General features: G+C 46.7%; 1 protein-coding gene across 2 annotated transcripts in view; it reads left to right on the forward strand.

The window, feature by feature from the left end:
• The window catches only part of Vwf (von Willebrand factor), a 154,417-nt gene that overhangs the window by 107,166 nt on the left and 24,646 nt on the right, over positions 1 to 22,605 (forward strand). For both annotated transcript variants that reach the window (XM_029534982.1, XM_021190195.1), the window contains 13 exons: positions 1 to 1,342; positions 3,634 to 3,750; positions 3,841 to 3,981; positions 4,253 to 4,396; positions 5,793 to 5,957; positions 7,018 to 7,061; positions 7,352 to 7,529; positions 13,012 to 13,232; positions 14,630 to 14,822; positions 15,015 to 15,356; positions 16,779 to 16,978; positions 21,400 to 21,502; positions 21,913 to 21,987. The exon at positions 1 to 1,342 is cut by the window's left edge and continues 37 nt beyond it. In XM_029534982.1, coding sequence (XP_029390842.1) covers positions 1 to 1,342; positions 3,634 to 3,750; positions 3,841 to 3,981; positions 4,253 to 4,396; positions 5,793 to 5,957; positions 7,018 to 7,061; positions 7,352 to 7,529; positions 13,012 to 13,232; positions 14,630 to 14,822; positions 15,015 to 15,356; positions 16,779 to 16,978; positions 21,400 to 21,502; positions 21,913 to 21,987 — 3,265 coding nt within the window. The remainder of the gene's footprint in view (positions 1,343 to 3,633; positions 3,751 to 3,840; positions 3,982 to 4,252; positions 4,397 to 5,792; positions 5,958 to 7,017; positions 7,062 to 7,351; positions 7,530 to 13,011; positions 13,233 to 14,629; positions 14,823 to 15,014; positions 15,357 to 16,778; positions 16,979 to 21,399; positions 21,503 to 21,912; positions 21,988 to 22,605) is intronic.

Consider the following 22,605-nt stretch of genomic DNA (forward strand, 5'->3'; position numbering starts at 1 on the left):
CAAGAACCCGGAGGCCTGGTGGTACCCCCAACGGATGCCCCAGTCAGCTCTACCACCCCGTATGTTGAGGACACCCCCGAGCCCCCCCTGCACAACTTCTACTGCAGCAAGCTGCTCGATCTTGTCTTCCTGCTGGATGGCTCCTCCATGCTGTCTGAGGCTGAGTTTGAAGTGCTCAAAGCTTTTGTGGTGGGCATGATGGAGAGGCTACACATCTCTCAGAAGCGCATTCGCGTGGCAGTGGTAGAGTACCACGACGGCTCCCGTGCCTACCTTGAGCTCAAGGCCCGGAAGCGACCCTCAGAGCTTCGGCGCATCACCAGCCAGATTAAGTATACAGGGAGCCAGGTGGCCTCTACCAGCGAGGTTTTGAAGTACACACTATTCCAGATCTTTGGCAAAATTGATCGTCCTGAAGCCTCCCATATCACTCTGCTCCTGACTGCCAGCCAGGAGCCCCCACGGATGGCTAGGAATTTGGTCCGCTATGTCCAAGGTCTGAAGAAGAAGAAGGTTATCGTGATCCCTGTGGGCATTGGGCCGCATGCCAGCCTCAAACAGATCCGCCTCATCGAGAAGCAGGCCCCTGAAAACAAGGCCTTTCTGCTCAGTGGGGTGGATGAGCTGGAGCAGAGAAGAGATGAGATAATCAGTTACCTCTGTGACCTTGCTCCCGAGGCCCCAGCCCCAACTCAGCCTCCACAGGTAGCCCACGTCACCATGAGTCCAGGGGTCTCTGGGATCTCATCGCCGGGACCAAAAAGGAAGTCCATGGTTCTGGATGTGGTGTTTGTCCTGGAGGGGTCAGACGAAGTTGGTGAAGCCAACTTCAATAAGAGCAAGGAGTTTGTGGAGGAGGTAATCCAGCGCATGGATGTGAGCCCGGATGAAACGCGCATCTCGGTACTGCAGTATTCCTACACGGTAACCGTGGAGTACACCTTCAATGAGGCCCAGTCCAAGGAGGAGGTGCTGCGGCACGTACGAGAGATCCGCTACCAGGGCGGCAATAGGACAAACACTGGGCAGGCCCTGCAGTACCTTTCTGAGCACAGCTTCTCTCCCATCCAAGGGGACCGGGTACAGGCACCTAACCTGGTCTACATGGTCACGGGGAACCCTGCCTCTGATGAGATCAAGAGGTTGCCTGGAGACATCCAGGTGGTACCCATTGGGGTGGGCCCCCATGCCAACATGCAGGAACTAGAGAGGATCAGCAGACCCATTGCTCCCATCTTCATCCGGGACTTTGAGACACTTCCCCGAGAGGCTCCTGACCTGGTCCTGCAGACATGCTGCTCCAAGGAGGGTCTGCAACTGCCCACCCTCCCCCCTCTCCCTGGTATGCTGGCACCCAGTATGTGGTGATCTTGCAGGGGGCACTATCTGATGGTGCTCTAATCCCTGGGCTCTCATGCTAACTTCCTGGCTCTCAAAGGGCATGTGCTCAAAGCCCGGCATCAGCCCACTGATATTTGTCCCATCTTTCAGGCAGAGCTGCACGGTCATTGTTTTGGTGGGAAGGGTCTCTCCTCTTATTGCCTGTGTTTATAAATTCAGTGGTGGTAGGAGTCTATTGCTAAAATTTAAACAGTACAGAGGATATTCAGAAAATGTACAAGTCCTATTAACCCCCGCTTCCCCAGCCAGTCTAGATCACCTTCTGCTTGGTAGGAAACTTCTGCTCGTTTTGGTGATTGTTAACTGTCCCTTGGGCCTTGCTGGCACACAGAATTATTCCAAGTAGCTTATGTTCTCAGAAGCAATGCTAGGAGACCAGGCGGCGTGTGCAGGCCAAGCATGCAGATCCAGAAGCCAGAGTCTAGAACTGCCACTTGCTAGCTGATAATTTTGGGCTTTGCTAATCTCCTCATCTATGAACGGTGGATATCAGCAACTATTTGTGAAAAGCTGGAAACAGCATCTGGCATACCATGGTGGCTTAAAAAGTGCAGCTGTTACTACTGCTTGTTCATTCATTCATTCATCATTCATTCATTCATTCATTCATTCATTTATTTTCTTTGCTTTGAGTCAGGATCTTATTATGTGACCCTGAAACTCTCTGTGTAGACCAGGCATGCCTCAGACCCACAGAGATCCTACTGCCTCTGCCTTCTGCATGCGAGGATTAAACCATTGCTTTCCTAATCTATACTGGTATCAAGTCAGTACTGGTCTGTCTGTCTGTCTGTCTGTCTGTCTGTCTGTCTGTTTCTATCATGAGACAGACTAAGATTTGAACCTCTGGCTTGATCCAAGCTAGGCAAGCACCCAATCACTGAGGCACCCAGCCCTCTTTCCCTTTTCTTTCTGAGACAGGATCTCACTAAGTTCCCCAGACTGGCCTTAAACTTACTCTGTAGGCCAGTTGAGCCTTATAACTTACAGTACTCCCCATTAGCTAAGTTGACAAGCTGATGTCCTTACAGCAGAAGAACCAGCTACCTTCAGTATCTCTCCATCCTTGCGTTCCATCTTTTTTGTTTATAGCTGGCTTCACAGATTGGTTAATCTCGCTTTGCTTTTTCTGCTAGTAAGAGAAGTACTTGGGTTGTCAGCATGGGTTCTGGCTGGGTGTTTTCTTATGGTTGCAGCTGTGGCCAGCTTGAACCGGAGTCCCTGCCATGTGGGACTGGCATGGGACAGAGGAACTCTAGCTGCCCTAGAGACTCAAAAACACACAAACCCATTTTCTTTGCTTTTTAAAGCAATGTTTTAGTTAGCCCATAAAATAATGGGTTTCATTATATTGTTGTCCACATGCTTCAGATACTTTGCTCACATTTATTACCTTGTCACATCAGTCTTCTCTGTCCCTCTTGCTGGCCTCTTTCTTCTTTCAAATGACTTCCTTTCTATTTCCATTACACACATGCACACAAACCCACGCACATGCATGTGCACGCACACACGGTTTATGTATCGATCTTAGATTCAGCATATGAGAAAGGATGTAATGCTTGTGAGTTATTTCACTTAATGCAGTGATCTCAGTTCTGTCTACGTCTCTGTGAATGACACAGCTTCCTTTTCTCCCAGGCACAAATGCCACATTTTCTTGACTCCTTCAAAGGTCACAACCTGTTTCCCAGTTACATGTTGTTCTGTCTCTTTCCCCTTGTTTCAACCAGTCTTAGACCCAAGAACACAGAAGCATATTTTTTTTCTCTTATTAATTGTTTAGTTAAGTCTCAGAATTATGAGTCTTAGAATGACATTTTCATATATATACATGTACATATACATGTACATGTACATATACGTATACATATACATATACATATACATATATTTTTTCTGGTCACCTTCTTCCCCATAAACAGCTCCAGTTACTTCTCCTGTTATTTAGAGAGGGTAGACTCTTGCTTTCATTTGCAGTTATTTGCACTGTCTGTGGGCAGAGCTCCAGTCTTTTTGATGACTGTCAATCTAGTGAGCCCATAGATTCAGGAACGATCTCCTCTGTCCTTCTACCTGATCCATCCCCATGGCCTGCCCTCCCTGGCAAATACGTGCTCAGTGGTGCGCTGAAGAGCCGCTGGCTGCTGTGTGTGTGGGGGGGCTGATGGCTGGTCTTCCATTTGCACCCATGGCCTGTGTACCCATCCATCTTCTTGTTTCCCTCTGCAGACTGCAGCCAACCCCTGGATGTGGTCCTGCTCCTGGATGGCTCCTCTAGCTTGCCAGAGTCTTCCTTTGATAAAATGAAGAGTTTTGCCAAGGCTTTCATTTCGAAGGCCAACATTGGTGAGTGATGCCCTTGAACCTGCAGGTAAGGGAGAGGCTCTTCCTGGGGTTCATCAACTCTAAATGTCTCCCTTCTCCTTTTCCTGTTAGGGCCCCACCTCACTCAGGTGTCTGTGATACAGTACGGAAGCATCAATACCATTGACGTGCCGTGGAATGTGGCCCAGGAGAAAGCCCATCTGCAGAGTTTGGTGGACCTCATGCAGCAGGAGGGCGGCCCCAGCCAGATTGGTAATGCTTGGAGCCACGTTGGTAATGCTTGGAGCATCTGTTCTGATCCTGACTCTTGTATTCTGAGTGATCTTGGCCAGTAACTTTACTCCTTGGTCTGAGTTTCCTCTTTTGATTGGTGAGGAGTTAAATGGTCCTCTGTGTCTTTTTCCAGTCCCACCAAGTATTTGCTCTGAGTCGTAACTGCTCATCTTTTGGATGCACCTGGGCCAGACTTAAGCCCAGAGGGTTTAGAATACTCCATCCCGTCCATCCCATTCTTTCCTCTCAGGGGATGCTCTGGCCTTTGCCGTGCGCTATGTAACGTCACAAATCCATGGAGCCAGGTCCGGAGCCTCCAAAGCAGTGGTCATCGTCGTCATGGATACCTCCTTGGATCCGGTGGACACAGCAGCGGATGCTGCCAGATCCAACCGTAAGTGTCCAGCGCATAATCCCGAGACCCCCCTAAGATGCTGCAGGCCTGTGTGGTGGGCATCCTTTCTCTTCTTTTTTACTTACAGTGTTGGGCATTGAACCCTGTGCCTTACACACATTAGACAGTCTACTGCTGAGCTAGGTTCCCAAGCTCTCTTTCCGGGCTCATCCCCCTGCGCAATCTTATTCAGTGTCAGGGGTCTAAATATATTTATGGACTGCTGACATCAGAATTCAGACTCCTCACCTCACCCAGAGACAGTGCCTCATCAGCGCTGCTCTAGCTTTACCTCGTTTTCTGTTGTCATCTTGCCCGTTCTTTAGAGCTGTTCAAGTTAGAAATCTCAGCCCTCTTGACTTCACCTTTTCTCTCACATGCAACCTAATCAAGTAGTTGGATCTTAAAAAACAAAACAAAACAAAACAAAACAAAACAAAACAAAACAAAACAAAACAAAACCATGTTGAGAATCAGGCTGGAGAGATGGCTCAGCGGTTAAGAGCACTGACTGCTCTTCCAGAGGTCCTGAGTTCAAATCCCAGCAACCACATGGTGGCTCACAACCATCTGTAAAGGGTTCTGATGCCCTCTTCTGGTGTGTCTGAAGACAGCTACAGTGTACTCACATACATAAAATAAAATAAATAAATCTTAAAAAAAATGTTGAGTCTCGTACTCCTGCACACAAACCACGCGGTCTTGTGCCCATGAGATTACGCTAGCTTTCTGAGTATCTCCCATACTCTCATGGCTCATCCTCAACACAGCCGCTGTACAGACAAGCACCTACCATTCCTCTGGGGTCTTTGGCTTTCTGCCTCCTTTGGAGAAGACATTGAGTTGTTGCTGTGGCTGATGGAGCTTTGCACGCGCCAGGCCTCGCTTCTTCTCTCGCATGTTCTGTCTCCTCCAGCTGCCACTCTGGGCTTTTATACTTGCTGTGCTCACTGTGTGGGACGTTGCTTCCCCAGCTGTATTCATGGCTCATCCTTCGTGGCTCATCCTTATCTCCGGTCTTTCTCCATGAAACGATTCTTCTCACTCTCTGTGCGTTTTCCATCCTTCCCATCTCCTAGTTTCTTGCAAGCATCTCTCTACATCTGAAAATGCCATGCACTTGCTTTTTATGTTTGCTGTTTATGTCCTGCTGGGGTTGGCTATGAGGACAAGAGACAGAGACTTCATCTGCTTGGCATCCCCATTGCTTAGAACTGTGCCTGATACAGAGCAGTAGCTCATTAGTACCTGCTGCCTGCGTGGACATCTCCCTCACAGGCTTGCTGCCTGTGTGTGGCCAGCTTGGATTGCATGAGGCTCTGTACTGGTGCCTGATGTAGTGTATATGTTGTGTTCACCTGACCATAGACCCTTTCTTGTTGCTTGGCTAATGTAGGAGTGACAGTGTTCCCCATTGGGGTTGGGGATCGGTATGATGAAGCCCAGCTGAGGATGTTGGCAGGCCCTGGGGCCAGCTCCAATGTGGTAAAGCTCCAGCGAGTTGAAGACCTCTCCACCATGGCCGCCCTGGGCAACTCCTTCTTCCACAAACTGTGTTCTGGTGAGTCTTCTGATGTTTCCTTTTTCAATTCTCAAGCAACCACTGCCACCCTGGCCACTGCCACCAAACCAGAAAACCCCATAAAAACAAAATTACCATTCCAAAGACTCAAAGGTACCTGCATATAAAATTTAGTCTTAGATGAAGAAAGAAGACTGTCACATGGACCAGAACGTTCACATTTCTGTTTGTGAAGGTGTGCACTGCCACCTTTAGAGGGTCACTGGAAAGTTTCCTGTGTACAAGCCTGCTTCTGCTTAAACTTTCCATCTGCCTTTTTTTTTTTTTTTTTTTGGTTGTTTGAGACAGGGTTTCTCTGTGTAGACCTAGCTGTCCTGGAACTCACTCTGTAGACCAGGCTGGCCTTGAACTCAGAAATCCACCTGCCTCTGCCTCCCGAGTGCTGGGATTAAAGGTGTGCGTCACCACGCCCAGCTCCATCTGACTTTTTAAGGAGAGGAAGTCCTGGCTTGTTTGTGCTGAGGGATTTTGAATGAAAGACTTGAGAGATGTAAGCAAGGAATCCCAGCATCCTAACGGGCCATGGTCCTCTGCTTGCTCTCAGTATACATGTAAAGGATTTTAGAAATACACCATCGAATCCAACATTGAAGGACCACAGGCTCAATTGATTTTAGGTTGGAAACATGTTTTGTTTTCTGACCTGGTTTTATATATTAATGTGATTAGTTTTAAACTTAAACCTTCTATAGAGTTATGGACCTTTCCTGATGGATGGTAGCTATCTTGGCAGCAACCATTAAGCAGTTCTCTTTCAAGTTTTATGTGATCTGGCTCCACCCTCCCCTCCCCCTCACTCCTGGAGGGCAAGGAAGGAGAAAAATGAAAGCTACTGCCATGTGATAGCTAATGGTATCACAATTATAGACTGTCATAAAGTATGTCTGAAGGGCCACAGGATGGTCATCTCCTTGTGTCCTCGGATCCCCAGTGTGAAACCTGCTCGCATTCCTCTCAGAGTTGTGCTGAGTAGCAGGTGTTGTGAATGTTTAGATCCTCAGCGATGCAGGTGACTAGAGTCTTTCTGTGTCTGTTTCAGGGTTTTCTGGGGTTTGTGTGGATGAAGATGGGAATGAGAAGAAGGTGAGTTCCTTCCTGCTGACCTGGAGGAAAGGTCAGAAATACATGTTGGGGCTCTTGTTCTATGGACTAATTACTCTGCGTGGTCTTAGACTCATTCTCCTGCATGTTATTTGCCTTTTTTTGGGGGGGGGAGTCTCTCCCCAAATTTTGTGTTAGGTTTCTTGTCTTGTGCCAAAAGGCTGCTGTCCAGCCCTAACCCATCCCGAGAGGCAGGCAGTGACATGTGGGTGGCCTTCGATCTGGTGTGCCTTATCTTGGTCCTTTCTCAAATGTGTTTTCTCTGTACATAGCCTGGGGATGTCTGGACCTTGCCAGATCAGTGCCACACAGTGACTTGCTTGGCAAATGGCCAGACCTTGCTGCAGAGTCATCGGGTCAATTGTGACCATGGACCCCGGCCTTCATGTTCCAACAGCCAGTCTCCTGTCCGGGTGGAGGAGACATGTGGCTGCCGCTGGATCTGTCCTTGTAAGTCCTTCATTCCCCCAGCCTATATTGTGTTGGGGAGCAGGTTTTTAACTTGCTGGGTAGACCACCAGTGTGGAAGCAGATAGATGGAGGTACCTCTTCTGCCCCATGACACTCGCATTATCCTGCTGTACACTCCTTGTCTCTTGGGAGATACTCCTTTCTCTGGATAAACCAGAACCACAGGAAGCACTGCTTTTCTGATGTTCGCAGCTCGGCCACTTCATGTTCACTCTTTAAGAATGTACATCACTGAGATGTCAGAAGTGTAGCTGCACACACACGACGACGCACCTCCAGAGCCCTGCCCTTGAGTTCTAGCTATAGTTGTATGTGGTTGCATGCAAATGTATACCATCAGGTGACCTGGTGTAAGAGCTAGACACAGGTCCATTCCCTGTAAGCATGTGGGAGGGGCAGCTGTCTGCCTCACTGTTGGGAAAAATGGCCTCTGTGATGGCTTATCTCTGCAGTGGAAACGGACATAATTGTGGGATACAGTCAGAACTGAATTTCACATCTTGCTTTTCCTTCGGAACTCATTTAATGGGATACATATTCTGGCTTGGAAGAAAATGGCTCCAGAGCTCATGTTATTTCTGTATATTCATAAAGAATTCTATGGTCACGTCAGTCATCAAACAGTCTCAGTCAGTCACTAGATGGCTGTGCAGTGATTGAAACTTTGAACTTGATTAGAGTTTAAATACCTGCCAGGACACAGCTTCCATTGTGCAACGTTGGGGAAGAAAAAGCGTGGACAGTTTCTCTCATAGCTGGGAACAGGAAGAAGGGATGGGTGGGCCCAGAAGGCCCCATGGGACTGTGCATCCCCAATCTGTGTGAAAAGCAAGCCCACCAACCAGAACATTTCTGTATTTTGTCTCAGAGTGAGATTTGGATTTCCAGGGTTACTTACACTGGTCGTCTCCCCATGCCCTTCAGGGCTGTGCTGTTAGTTTTGTTTTTATTGTATTTATCAAATAGCATGATAGTCCATATTGATGGACTTGACAGTGACATTTCCACACACATGTGTGGGCTTTGATGGCACTCACCTCTCCTCTTCTTTCCCCCTCATTCAATCATTCATTTGGGAAGTCAGATTTTTGTTTTTGTTTTTGTTTTTTTAGATTTATTTATTTATTATATATAAGTACACTGTAGTTGTCTTCAGATACACCAGAAGAGGGCATCAGACCTCATTACAGATGGTTGAGAGTCACCATGTGGTTGCTGGGATTTGAACTCAGGACCTCTAGAAGAGCAGTCAGTGCTCTTAACTGCTGAGCTATCTCTCCAGCCTGGGAAATCAGTTTTTAAGAATGCCTTTTAACTTCTCCGTGGCCTGCCCATCATGGGTGTACCCCTGCCTCATTTCCCTCTGCCTCTGGTCTTGATTCACTTCTGCATTCCTTCTGGAAGATGCTGCTCAGGGGTTGCACGACTTTGTACATTGTTTTTGAGAATTCAGTGACGAACTGTTTTTTTTTTTTTTTTTTTTCCCTCCACCTCATGAACTATTTGAAACTTTTACCTGATGCCTGGCAGGGAGTGTTCTTGATCTTTGAAGTTGAGCAGTGTTCGTTCTACCATTTAAAAAAAAAAAGAAAAAAAGAAAAAGTAAACCACGGGTTTACTCAGGGCCTACCGATCTGGGGGAAAATACCAGACATTTGTCACATGTTTTCAACATCTAGATTTACGTCTTCCTTAAGTTCCAGAATCTTCTCATGAGTCAGCCTCTGTCTTTACATGTCAGTTCCTTTCTAATGCCTTTTAAAGCATTCCACTCCCACATTGTCTGGACTTCCTCTCTGCATCCCTGGCTGCTTCCTTCACACACACACACACACACACACACACACACACACACACACACACACACACACTCGAGCATCCCCACCCTCCTGCTGGCTTCTTGCTTTCTCCAGTGTTTCTCATTACTTTTGGTCTATTCTCCCTGGGCCCTTCATTTTGTGATTTGATTTTAGCTGGGTCCTCCCCCACCCCATCTTTTTTTCTCCAGGTCCCAATCAACTTTTTCAACACCAATTTCTGTCTTGTGTATTTCTTTTATTCTGTTTTCTTGCTTTGGCTTGTGTTTGTGAGAGTGCACGTGGAAGTCAGAGAGCTCAGTTCTTTCCTTCTGTCGCTAGGCTCCGGGGACGGGACTCAGGTCGTTAGTCTCAGCAGCAGGAGCACCTCGCTGGCCTTGGTTCTTCTCTTAGTTTTTACAGTTCTTCTTCTTCTTCTTCTTCTTCTTCTTCTTCTTCTTCTTCTTCTTCTTCTTCTTCTTCTTCTTCTTCTTCTTCTTCTAAAAATATATTTATTATTATAAATAAGTACACTGTAGCTGTCTTCTGATGCACCAGAAGAAGGTGTCAGATCTCATTAAGGGTGTTTGTGAGCCACCATGTGGTTGCTGGGATTTGAACTCAGGACCTTCAGAAGTGCAGTCAAAGTAAATAAATCTTTAAAGATGTATATCACCAGAAGAGCAGTCAGTGCTCCTAACCTCTGAGCCATCTCACCAGCTCGGTTTTAACAGTTCTTATTCAAGGTGGTTTTTATGGTTTATAAAGATTTGAGTATATATTAATTAGTGTATTTTATGCCATACAGTTTTCTCCTGTGACATATTTTTTGGGGGGAAGAGTCTCCACTCAGTGAGGAGTCAGACTCCCGTCACTATCTTCATTGTGTGGATCAGGGTTTGGGAGGTTTCTCATTCAATGGAGCCAGTGTGGGAAAGCCATCTCCTCAGTATATGCCCAGAATTTTATGGCTTCTGGTGTTTTAGCTTTTAAAAAATGTTTTTCCAGGCCCCTGGTTTCCCTCTTTGCTCCTTTTTATCTGTCACTTCTCAGTTGCCACATACCTTCCTGGTCCCTTCTCCTGGCTTTTGTCCTGGGAACCTGGCACCTCACGCGTGCTAGGCACGCACAGTACCACTGAGCTTGGTTCCAACTCCCTGAGTCTCTTTCCATCTTTCTGTTTGTCAGTTGACTTCGGTAGTGTGTATCCATTGTTCTTGACAACAAGACTAAGTAAAGGCTTAATGTGGTGCTCAGTTGTAGATACTTCTCTGCTCTGTAGGGTGACTCTGAGATACCAGAATGTGGAGAAAAGGAGAGAGGAGGTAAAGTGGATTCGAGGATGCATTGATGAGTGGTAGTATAATTTTAAAAATGTTTTGTAGCTCTCTGATAACATTTTATCATGTGTGCCTTAGCTTCTCATTCTGTAGTTGGGTTACTTTAACCTTTCCTGTGTCATGGTAGTGTGTCACACAATGAAGTATGTCAATAGATGTGGCTCATTACAACTGGTAGGGGCTAGAGAGATGGATCACTGATTAAAAGCACTTGGTGTTCTTCCAGAGGACCTAGGATTGATTTCTAGACCTCCACATGGCAGCTCACAGCTCTGTTTAACTCCAGTTCCAGAGGACCTGATGCCTTCTGGTCTCCATAGTCACACTGGACAGACACACATATAGGCAAAATATCCATAAACAATGAAAAGAAAGAAAGAAAGAAAGAAAGGAAGGAAGAAAGAAAGGAGGAAAGGAAGGAGGAAAGGAAGGAGGGAAGAAAATAAGAAAGGAATAAAGAAAGAAAGAGCTTGCCAGTAAACAGGAGTACACAGTGATGGTTTGTTGAAAGATAAATTAGTATTCTGAAAATGGAAGTACCTAAGATTCTATATGTCTCCCACACTGTTGAATTTCATCTGTGACGTTGACTTAGTCATAAGACTTACGGACCTATCAAACTAAACATTCACGTCAGGTACTCTTAGACTGGTGACTAGTCTAGATTGCAACTCTTATGACAATCCCCAAGGGTAGTGATTGCAACCCCATTAGGCAAGAGAGACGGGAGAGGATAACTGAAGTCCATCAGTTTAACTGTGCTCTTACGTAAGCAACTGGCAAAACACAACCCAATTCTGAGCTTTTTTGGCTCTAACTTACCACTCACAGTTGATGTGGTGGTGGACAGAGCTATTCTGGTTAGCAGTCTTTGTCCTTGGGATGTAATGATTCATTGTCTTTAGTTATTGAGGCTGTTTGCTTGACATGACACTATTAACAGCTAAGTAGTAGGGGTCATTTTACTCAGTTCCCCACAGCTATGTCAAAATACCTGATACCACAAAGTTAAAAAGAAGAACGGTTCATCTTCACTCACAGTCTGGGGATTTGTCTATGGTCACCTGGATCCATTTGATTTTTGGACCAAGGTGAGGTAGCTCATTCTAGCAAGAACATGTGGCAGGAGAGGGCTGTCACCTCATGGGTCTATGGAAGGGCTGGTGTGCTGTGTTCCCTTCAAGGACGCACCCTCGATAACCTAACTTCCGTCTACTCGGCTAGATCCTTGGACATCCTACAGTGCCATCAGCTGGCAGCCAACCTTTGGGGTACACTTACTCAAGTCCCAACAGGGCTCACTAGCAGCACAAGTACCCTCGGGATTCAGTCTGTTACTTGGAACGGGATACGAGTCCAAGGAATTGGGTGAAAGCCACAGAGGCTGCCCAGCTCTGAGAGATGGTGCAGCAGCCCTGCCAGTCACGCTGTGCTGATAATTACCTGCAAAACTTGGCAGTGCCCAGGGCCTAGTTTTGAGTCAGGGGTGTTGATGGGGTCTCACTGAACTTGCCTCTCATTGCTTGAGTGTGTGTGTGTGTGTGTGTGTGTGTGTGTGTTTTAAAATTCACCTCTATAAACAAGTCATGATTTATGTGAAAAAAAATCATCTCCAATGTCCCTTAGGTCCAAGACTCACTTTCAAATCTGTGGCACTGGCACATTCAAAGTGGGGATATAGCCGGGCGTGGTGGCACACACCTTTAATCCCAGCACTCGGGAGGCAGAGGCAGGAGGATTTCTGAGTTCGAGGCCAGCCTGGTCTACAAAGTGAGTTCAGGACAGCCAGGGCTATACAGAGAAACCCTGTCTCGAAAAACCAAACCAAAAACCAAAACCAAACCAAACCAAACCAAACCAAAGTGTGTGGGGGGGTATTCTCCTAGAGTCATCTCATGCGGAAGCACAATGGTTAGTGTTCCCACACTGTTTTAATAGGGACCTTGAGAATTTGCTGATTATGTGAGTGACTGGGTCCCTGAGTGAGCTCTGAGACCCGAAAGTTTATTTCGGCCCAGGAAATATTTCTCTGGTGTAGTCTTTCATGGGCTACGTTACTGCAGTCATTAGTGCTGTTAGCTGGGGGGAACGCTTGTGTCTTGAGGTGAATTTTCTTTACAGTGATGAATAGCTTGCTTAGCTCCTCGTGCTTTCAACATTACAATGTACCCTTGAGGCATCACTCTCTTCCCTGAACCAGTTCCCCCTCCCTCACCCCAGTGGCTGGCTCACTTTGACTAAGTGCAGCATGTATGGCTGCATCGCTGCAGGCATGCATGAGATGGGCTGGATACTGTCCGTCTAGCTTCGGCTTTCCCCACTCAGGTGTGTGCACGGGCAGTTCCACTCGGCACATCGTCACCTTCGATGGGCAGAATTTCAAGCTTACTGGCAGTTGCTCCTACATCGTCTTTCAAAACAAGGAGCAGGACCTGGAAGTGCTCCTCCACAATGGGGCCTGCAGCCCCGGGGCAAAGCAAGCCTGCATGAAGTCCATTGAGGTTAAGCATGCTGGCCTCTCTGTTGAGCTGCACAGTAACATGGAGGTGAGAGGAATTTTCTGTGGGATCCATGGCAGGGGTAGAGGGGAGCTTCAAGAAAACCGCATGGAGCTGGCTTTAGCTGCCGCTGCCTGGGAGTCAGTCTTCCACTTGACTAGCAGGGCACTTCCTCCTTCAGTGGGCTTCCATGCCGTCTCTCTGGTCTTGGCACGATTTCACAGTGCTCTGGGTCCAGATTTGGGTGAGTGAGTGAGTTTTAGATAGCGAGTTGTGTATTTAGTCCCAGTTTTTGGCATTGATGAGAAACTGGGTTGGCACCAGGACCGTGGATACGGTAGGCATTATGAGCCCTGCGCTCAAGGCCTGGGGGCTTTCCAAACAGAAATATTTAGTGCCTAAATCAGGGCCTTTGAAAATATTTAGGGCCTCGACAAAACGTATGGCTTCAAAACTTAGAGAGGAGGCTGCCAAACTGCTCTAAATAACTGTTTGATTAAATGCTTACAAAAGGTTGTATTATGCCAACTTCTTTACTTGTTCATTTAGAAATCATAAATATTTCATGGTGTGAGAACAACTTGTAGACGAGATTTTCTCACTTGGTAAGAATTCCCGAGTATGAGCACTAATTGCTGAGAAGTCAGTTAGTCATGTTATCAAACGAGGAGCTCATAGCCAAAGGAATCTTAAAATCAGAGTGATTAAAAAAAAAAAAACAACCAAACCCTTCCAAGGTTTTTACAACAAAACTACATTTGCTGCTGAATGTGAGGACGTTTTCAGTATCTTTGATGTGCTACATGGAGAGATCTCAGAAGGAAGACTGAGGAGTTGAAACCACACTAGCAGCTGCTTCTTCCTGGAGACGATGCCCTAGCAGTTGGTGCAATGGCAGCTTACCTAGCCTACCGGGAAGGGGTCACCCTTGCCTATGGAGGTACACTGACCGGGTTCCCTGAGGCCCTGGGCTTTCTGGTTCAGGTGTATGCTGCCTGCCTGGTGTTATTATATAGGCAGTACAGTCACTACTGTACAGTCACTGTATAAAGCCTCTTTATTCTGAAAGAGCTGCTGACAAGCTTTGTGGGTGACTCTTCAGTCAGAGGAGTGTGCGAAATGCAAGGGAACTTTAGTAACTTCAGCAAGAAGCTGAGAATGAAGTTCTAGGATGAGATAGAGCACTGGTTCTCAACCTGTGGGTCACAACCCCTTTGGGTGTTGACTGACCCTTTCCCAGAGGCCGCTTAAGAGCACTGGAAAACATGTACATTTATATTACGATTCACAATAGTAGCAAAATTGCAGTTATGGAGTAGAAATGACAATAATTCTGTGGTTGGGGGTGACCACAACATGAGGGACTGTATTAAAGGGTCACTGCGTTAGGAAGGTCGAGGACCACTGAGCTGTAACTGTTGGTGATCTTTCTCTTGTCTGAGCAGATGGCAGTGAATGGGAGACTGGTCCTTGCCCCGTATGTGGGTGGAAACATGGAAGTCAGCATCTACGGCGCTATCATGTATGAAGTCAGGTTTACCCATCTTGGCCACATCCTCACTTACACGCCACAGAACAACGAGTTCCAACTGCAGCTTAGCCCCAAGACCTTTGCTTCAAAGATGTATGGTCTCTGTGGTAAGAAAGGGTTTTCTCTGCTTCTCTTCTGCTTTATATACCTGTCTGCGCTTTCTGCGTATGTGTGTGTGGGTTGGCACTTAGATTACTGGATGCTTGGATGTTCCAAGCATCCAGTAGGGAGGTTCAGAGCATCCTTGTAGGCACAGAGTGGCCTTTGCCACTGCTGTCTTTTTGTTGTTGCTGCTCCAGGAATCTGTGATGAAAACGGGGCCAATGACTTCACGTTGCGAGATGGCACGGTCACCACTGACTGGAAAAGGCTTATCCAGGAATGGACGGTGCAGCAGCCAGGGTACACATGCCAGTCTGTTCCTGAGGAGCAGTGTCCCATTTCTGACAGCTCCCACTGCCAGGTCCTCCTCTCAGCATCGTTTGCTGAATGCCACAAGGTCATCGCTCCAGCCACATTCCATACCATCTGCCAGCAAGACAGTTGCCACCAGGAGCGAGTGTGTGAGGTGATTGCTTCTTATGCCCATCTCTGCCGGACCAGTGGGGTCTGTGTTGATTGGAGGACAACTGACTTCTGTGGTGAGTGCCTGTGTGTTCCTCTAAACCTTGGAGACAAACCAAGAATAGGCCCGCTCACGCTCTCTGGTCTTCAGAGTCTCATCTGCCTAATGAAGATAAAGAGCCCCGTATTTCCTATTAGGAATCACCATGTTAGGATAAAAAATGATTGCAAATATAGAAGCCCTTCAAATGCAGAACTTTTATATTCAAATAGTTGGGAATTTTGATGTTTTAGACACAGGTAGACATCAGCTAAGTGTTGTGTAACCAGCAAAAGAATTTGAAATCCTACTAAGCTGCCAAGTGAACATCCGTTGGTCAGGATCTTGAAGTGGGGAGTGGCATTTTGCCCTTTGACTCCTCAGAACTGCTCATTTACAGATGGGAAAGCTAGTGTAGACCTTTTATACCTGTGTATCTTAGAGTCCACCATCACAGAGTTCTTAGCCTTTTTTTACCTGGAGCTGAGGACTTGGGCGGCTCATCTAGTGATTGGCTGAGGACTTGGGCAGCTCATTTAGTGACTGGCTATTCTCTTAGTCTCTATGTACCTCAATTTTGGCAGAGTAGAGCAAAAGACCTGGACTACTCCACTCCTACCCCTCAGCCATTTTTTGGGTTCTTGGGTTTTATGTCCTTGTGGATGGTATTGCTCCTACTCCGTCTGTCTGTAGACCCAAGGGGCCAAGGCTGCTTTCTGCACTGTGGAAAGCATCCTCTATATTTATTTGCTTTGTGTGTGTCTCCACTGTTTACTATGTACACAGGGAAAACCCTTGTGCTCTAGATCTTTGGAAACCACTGTGGGGGAAGGAGTTTACCAAGCCAGGTTATAATGTGAGAAGGGAATTGCTTTATAGTTTCTCTTCCAAGGCCTTTCTTCATCACCATGGAGTCTTTATTTAAGAGGATCTTTAAAGCCTCCGCTAGGTCTATATTCCATAGGAAGAACATCAGAGCATTCCCATAAGTGCTTGGGATTAGATTTGGCTGCAAGTAGCAGAGAAGTAGGAATTCCTGTTGTTTAGGTGATCAGAGGGAGGTGGCACCACTGATGCTGGGTACGTTTATCTTCCTCATGGTTTAAGATGTGGCTCTATGTCTGAAGTACAGGGTCCAAACTGCAGGACAGAAAGGGGGCATGGTTTTCTTTTAAAAATAAAACAGATTCCTGGAACCCACCCATAGGATATGGCCACCTTCTTCTAGTCAGTTGGTCAGAACTTAGTCATGTGATTGCACGAAAGCACAAAGGAGGTACTGCATTCCTTATACTGAGTGGCTGTATGCTGGGGCCATATTCTAGTATAGTATACGGAAGGGTGAATGCTGGGGAAAACTGGCCATGTCTGCTCTAACAAGTTTGTCAGGTGTTGGCTGCCCTTTGTATGCTTTCAGCTGCTATAGGCCATTGAGAATGACCTCATTCTCTGTCTTCAGCTATGTCATGCCCACCGTCTCTGGTGTATAACCACTGTGAGCGTGGCTGCCCTCAGCGCTGCGATGGGAACACTAGCTTCTGTGGGGACCACCCCTCAGAAGGCTGCTTCTGTCCCCAACACCAAGTCTTGCTGGAAGGTAGCTGTGTCCCCGAGGAGGCCTGCACTCAGTGTGTTGGCGAGGATGGAGTCCGACATCAGGTAGGAGCCTGGCTTCTCCTTCTCGGTGGGTCAGCCCCTCCCCTTTCCACAGCAGGGATGACTCTTACGGAATCACCGATGGATAGGAGGGCAGCATGTACAGCAGCGTTGGATTCAGACAGATCCGAGTTCAGATCCTCGTCTCCCGTGGATTAGTTGTGGCATCAAACACCGAAGTGTTAGAGCACCATTAATATGATTTTTGTTCACTCATGTTGAGTGATATAGGAACCCAGGAGGGAAGGAGAGAATTGTATATTATAAGCCAGTATTTGCCGTTTTTTCCAGATATCCTTTGTATATTATCTCCATGTTCCCTAAAGATTATTTTGTTCTCCAGAGCATTTGTAACCACCTGTGGCCAAGTGAGTTTAAAGTGCACAGTTAAATAGTTCAGGACCTTTCTACATTGCAGGAATCCCCACTGCTTTTAATAGACTAATGTCATGCAAATGTTTCATAAGATTTTTTTCTTCTTTGATATATTTGATTATGAAGCGTGTGTGTGTGTGTGTGTGTGTGTGTGTGTGTGTGTAAAACATCCCTTGAACTCAGGTTCTACCAAAAGATGGTCCCTTAATCTACATTGCTTCTAAATACAGAAAATCTTTAATGGACCAAGCTCAGTTAACTTTCCTGTGGACCCAGCTTGTAGTTGGGTTTGGATAGTGGATTCAGAATTCAAGGCTCAGCATAACTCCAAAGACCTTGCACTTCTGTTGTTCAAAATGGTCTTTACTGCATTGTTATTATGATAATTTGCCTGGAAATCATTGCACCACCAATTCTCTTAGTTTTCTGGGAGCTCATGAGAGCTCTTCCAAAGGATATTTCCTAACCTTTCCCATTGGTCCATAGTGGTAGTCTTCTCTCATCCATGTTGATAGCATCTATACTTATAAGGTTAAGTGTCCAGTAGTCCTGCCCAGTGGCATCACCAAGCACGGTAGATGTAGGGGCCTCTTTGGCTTCCAGTAAAGGCAGTGCACCCTCTAGTCCTAACACATCTATCTGCACCAGGGAGAACCTTTCCCCCTTAATGAACCAGGTGGGGTGCTTACCACTGTAGTCTCTAGTAGACCTTGTGGTAAAACTAGCCAATCAAAGAGAACAAACAAAACAACAGTCACAGTAGCTGTCTTGTTTTGTTCATGACTTTGTAAGTCAGGAAGTAGATCATTTTTGATTTCCTTCCAATCCCCGTAGGATCATTATCACACGTCATATGTGGTTAATGGACGAGAAGTCCAAGCTTCGTGTGGCACGAATCGTATAATGGGACTGCTGTTGACAGCACCAGGGTATCCTGTGTCGTTCCAGCCCTGCCATGGACCTCAGTAGGAACTGCTAGCTAAGCACGGCTCTGACTGGTCCCTGATATGAGCATGCACATCTGTTAACACTACTGACTGGGTGGGGCCGCTTGCTTTAGGAGAGCTATTGAGCTTCACCCCAGTGAGGTTCCCCTCGTTTCTCTTACTGTGAATAAGTGAGTAAGGAAGAAATGCGGTCATAGTCCTCTGCCACATTTCCCATTGCCAAAGTAACGAGGTACCTGGACATAAGATTCCCAATCTAGCTGGCAAAACCTAACATTTTCCTCCCTGGTTCTCATGGCTCCTGGGCTCCTGCAGGGCCCGAATGATGCAATTGTATCTATCTGTGGTGTTAACACCTAGTGGTTATTCCAAGCTGCCGGAAGGGCGACACACTTCCTCCACTCTGAAGGTAGAGATGGTCTTGCCTTCTTCCCTAGCTTCCCATGAGGAGAAGCTCACTCTCTAGACTGTTCCAGGCTCTGTGAGTGTCAGATGTCTGTAGGTCCCAAAGGCAGGAAATGTGTGAATTTTATTGTAATGTCTTAGTGTGCTCAACACCCCCCTCTCCACGTCTGACTCTGTCTCTCCTTTTCTGTTTTCTTCACCTTCAGCACAACAAATTGGAACAGGCACATGAGTTGCATTAAGGAGTCGTCCAAGTACTGCACTAGTTTGGACATAAGAACAGGTTTTTTTTTTCTTTTAAATCAAGTATAGAATTAATCAAAACCTCTGACGAGAGAACACAGCCGGTTTTAGTTATTCAGAAAATAGAGTTTAAATGGGAGAAAACAAGCGCTTATCCAGCCACCTGCGTTCCCAGCGTCACTTTAAAGCAGAGAAAGAATGAGAATCTAATATGAAGAACATTTCCATTAAATGAATTTTTAGACTGAAAAAGAAAGCCCAGAAAATCTTCCTTCAGGGAAATAACCAGGGCTTAAATCTGTTATACCCCGGGAAAAGGAAAAATATTTACCAGTTTCCATAGCTCTTGTTTGTTTTACAAAATGCACTGTGGAGATGTGGGCTTTTGTAGCTGGATCAGATGGGGTCTGGAGTCCCGTACAGGCCGTGGGCCTCTCAAGGGAGCCGCTGCTGGCGTGGCACTGTTCAGAGTCCCACTTCAGCGTAGGGGGACATACACCCCTTACCCTGGAGCCTGTGGCCTGGCACCCCTGAGATTATGAGGCTCCAGCTCAGGCTAGGAGCTGTGTTTCTTTGACACCGTCTACCGAAGCTTCCAGATACTGGTGGGTGGTGTATGGAGACATGCTTGTGTCTTTTGGCTGGCCTTGAACACTTCGGTTTTCCTATGCCATACTCTCTGTAGGCTGTTCTTTTGGCCCCTTTATTTAATCTTGAACTCCAGCTATTCTTATACCTGTTCTCCTGAGCCTTCGGCTGGAAATTTGTAGTTGACAGTTCTGCCTGCAAGCAGTTTGGGCCTATGTAGCAGCGCCCCCTGCTGGCATGTTTGCTGCACAGTCAGGCCTGTGGCGACATGGGCTGAACGACTTTTTCAGGGGCAGTTGATTCTGAGTCCCACCTTGGGGGTGCATGGGTAAAGCTTCCCTGGAAGGTGGGAATTCCTATCGAAGGAAGTTGCGTACCTGTTTGGGGGTGGTATCTTTCTGATGATGCCTTCCAGACCATCAGCCGTGCCAGTTCTGCACGTGCCTCAATGGGAGACAGGTTGACCCTACTGCTTATCAGCACACTTTCTGAATAATAATAATAATAATAATAATAATAATAATAATAATAATAATAATAATAAAGTTTTATTCTTTAGGTACTTGAGGCCCACATTTAGAGAGAAAATGGAAAAGAGAAAATCAAAACATTACAGCAGGCCTTTCCTGTCACTCTCAGCTTCCTGCCCAAGAAGGGAGCCAGTGCTCTGTGTACCTTCCCAGGGGCTCTAGTCCTCCGCCTGAAATAGCAGCTGCAGCTGCCTTGTTTTTTTGTTTGTTTTTTAAATTGTTTTTGTTTGTTTGTTTTGTTTCCATTTCTTTTCCTCCCTGCCCTCTCCACTTTCTTCTTTCTTCTTCTGCTCCTCCCTGTCCCCCTCTTCTTCCTCCTTCCTCCTCTTTCTTTCTTTCTTTCTTTCTTTCTTTCTTTCTTTCTTTCTTTCTTTCTTTCTTTCTCTCTCTCTTTGCTTCCTTCCTTCATTCCTTTCCTCCTCCTCCTTCTTCTCCTCCTTCTCCTCCTCCTCCCTTCCTCCTTCTCCTTTCTTTCTTTCCTTCTTTCTTTCTATCTCTTCTTCTTCTTCTTCTTCTTCTTCTTCTTCTTCTTCTTCTTCTTCTTCTTCTTCTTCTTCTTCTTCTCCTTCACCTTCTCCTCCTCCTCCTCTTTCTTTCTTTGTTTCTTTGTTTCTTTCTTTCTTTCTTTCTTTCTTTCTTTCTTTCTATTTCTTTCTCTCCTCCTCCTCCTCCTCATTTTTCTTTCTTTCTTCCTTCCTTTCTTTCTTTCTTTCTTTCTTTCTTTCTTTCTTTCTTTCTTTCTTTCTATTTCTTTCTCTCCTCCTCCTCCTCCTCCTCCTCCTCCTCCTCATTTTTCTTTCTTTCTTCCTTCCTTCCTTTCTTTCTTTCTTTCTTTCTTTCTTTCTTTCTTTCTTTCTTTCTTTCTTTCTTTCTTTCTCTCTTTCTTTATCTCTTCTCCTTTTCCTTTTCCTCCTCCCTCCCTCCCTCCCTCCTCCTCCTCCTCCTCCTCCTCCTTCTTCACCCAGGCTGTCCTAAAACTCCAGATCCTGCCACCCCTGTCTCCCTGTTGCTGGAATTACAGGTATACACCCCACCCCCCATGCCTTCCATTCTGCTTTTTTGGTGATTTTCTTTTTCTGGTCTTTCTTTCCTCCACCCTACTTATAGTCAGCAGCTTTGTCTATTTAACATGTTTCTTTTTGAGTCAGGGTCCTGTTACAAGCAACACAACCTCAAGTAGACTGGCAAAGCTGCCACAGGGCCTTTGACCCACTGTCTCATCCCCTATGTCCAGGCCCCCAAGAGGACAAGCCTCTTGGCTGGAGTACTGACTTGCATGATCCCAGGCTCCAACCAGAGTGTCCTGTATGGCTGCTTAGACTTGTTTCTCCCTCAGCTCCTAGAGACCTGGGTCCCAGACCATCAGCCCTGTCAGATCTGTATGTGCCTCAGTGGGAGGAAGATTAACTGCACTGCCCAGCCGTGTCCCACAGCCCGAGGTAAGTGAGTCTTTCCTGCCTGGTGTCCCTGGTGGAAGAAGGACTCTGTGGGTCTTTAGGCCCCATGGAGGTGTTTTTCTTCCCGAGGTCACATTTCTGCTTGCTGCAATCAAGAGTACCTGATTTTTCTTTTTGGTACCTGGAGTAGGAACTCTCAGATGTACCCCTGTCCTTGCACCCCAAAGCTTGAGTCAGACTCAGAGTCTTCTGAAAGCTAAGCTGAGGATGTAGAAAGAACTATTGTGAAGATCTGCTCTAGCCAGCATTTGATCCCAGCCTCATGGTCAGACGCTGTAAGACCCCAGTCCAGGTCTGTGCTGGCTGTCAGTGAGTGAGAACTCTGAGAACCTTCTCCAGTCTCGACCATACTTGATTTTTTCCTGAGTTTCATGGCTATCCTTCTCTTCCAGCTCCCACGTGTGGCCCGTGTGAAGTGGCTCGCCTCAAGCAGAGCGCAAACCTGTGCTGCCCAGAGTATGAGTGTGGTATGTGTCTACTCAGCAAATTCTTCCAGGGTCCAGAGCCCAGGCTAACTCCCCGTGGGTCAGACTGTCATAGAGCCCAGGCCAGCCCCACACGGATCAGACTGTCATAGAGCCCAGGCTAGGCCCACATAGGTCAGACCACAGGTACTCCAGTATACCCCCTAGTCACAGGGTGTGCAAAAGAAGGTAGGAAAGGGATGGCTGGACTAAAAGAAAAAACATTCCAAAACCAAAACTAAAACCAAAGCAACAACAACAACAACAACAAAACCTAGCTTCTAACAAAGGAGCTTTAAATGTGAGGTGTGAAAGCAATGATAGCTTGGTGAGGGGATTGCTAGAGCTACAGAGATTTGCTGAAGAAAATTTCATACAACCAGAAGATGTTTCCTGTAAGATTTTGAGGATACTTGCCATGGGGAAGGCCACATTCAGGCCTTCAGCAAGCTGCTGTATGTGGAGCGGTGTGTGTGTGCATGCGTGCGTGTGCGTGTGAGCGTGCGAGTGTGCGTGTGTGTGCATGTGCATGTGCGTGCGTGTGTGTGCGTGTGTGTGTGCGTGTGCGTGTGTGTGCATGTGCGTGTGCGTGCGTGTGCGTGCGTGTGCGTGTGCGTGTGC

This window comes from Mus pahari, chromosome 2 (assembly GCF_900095145.1).
Source record: "Mus pahari chromosome 2, PAHARI_EIJ_v1.1, whole genome shotgun sequence".
Taxonomy (NCBI): domain Eukaryota; kingdom Metazoa; phylum Chordata; class Mammalia; order Rodentia; family Muridae; genus Mus; species Mus pahari.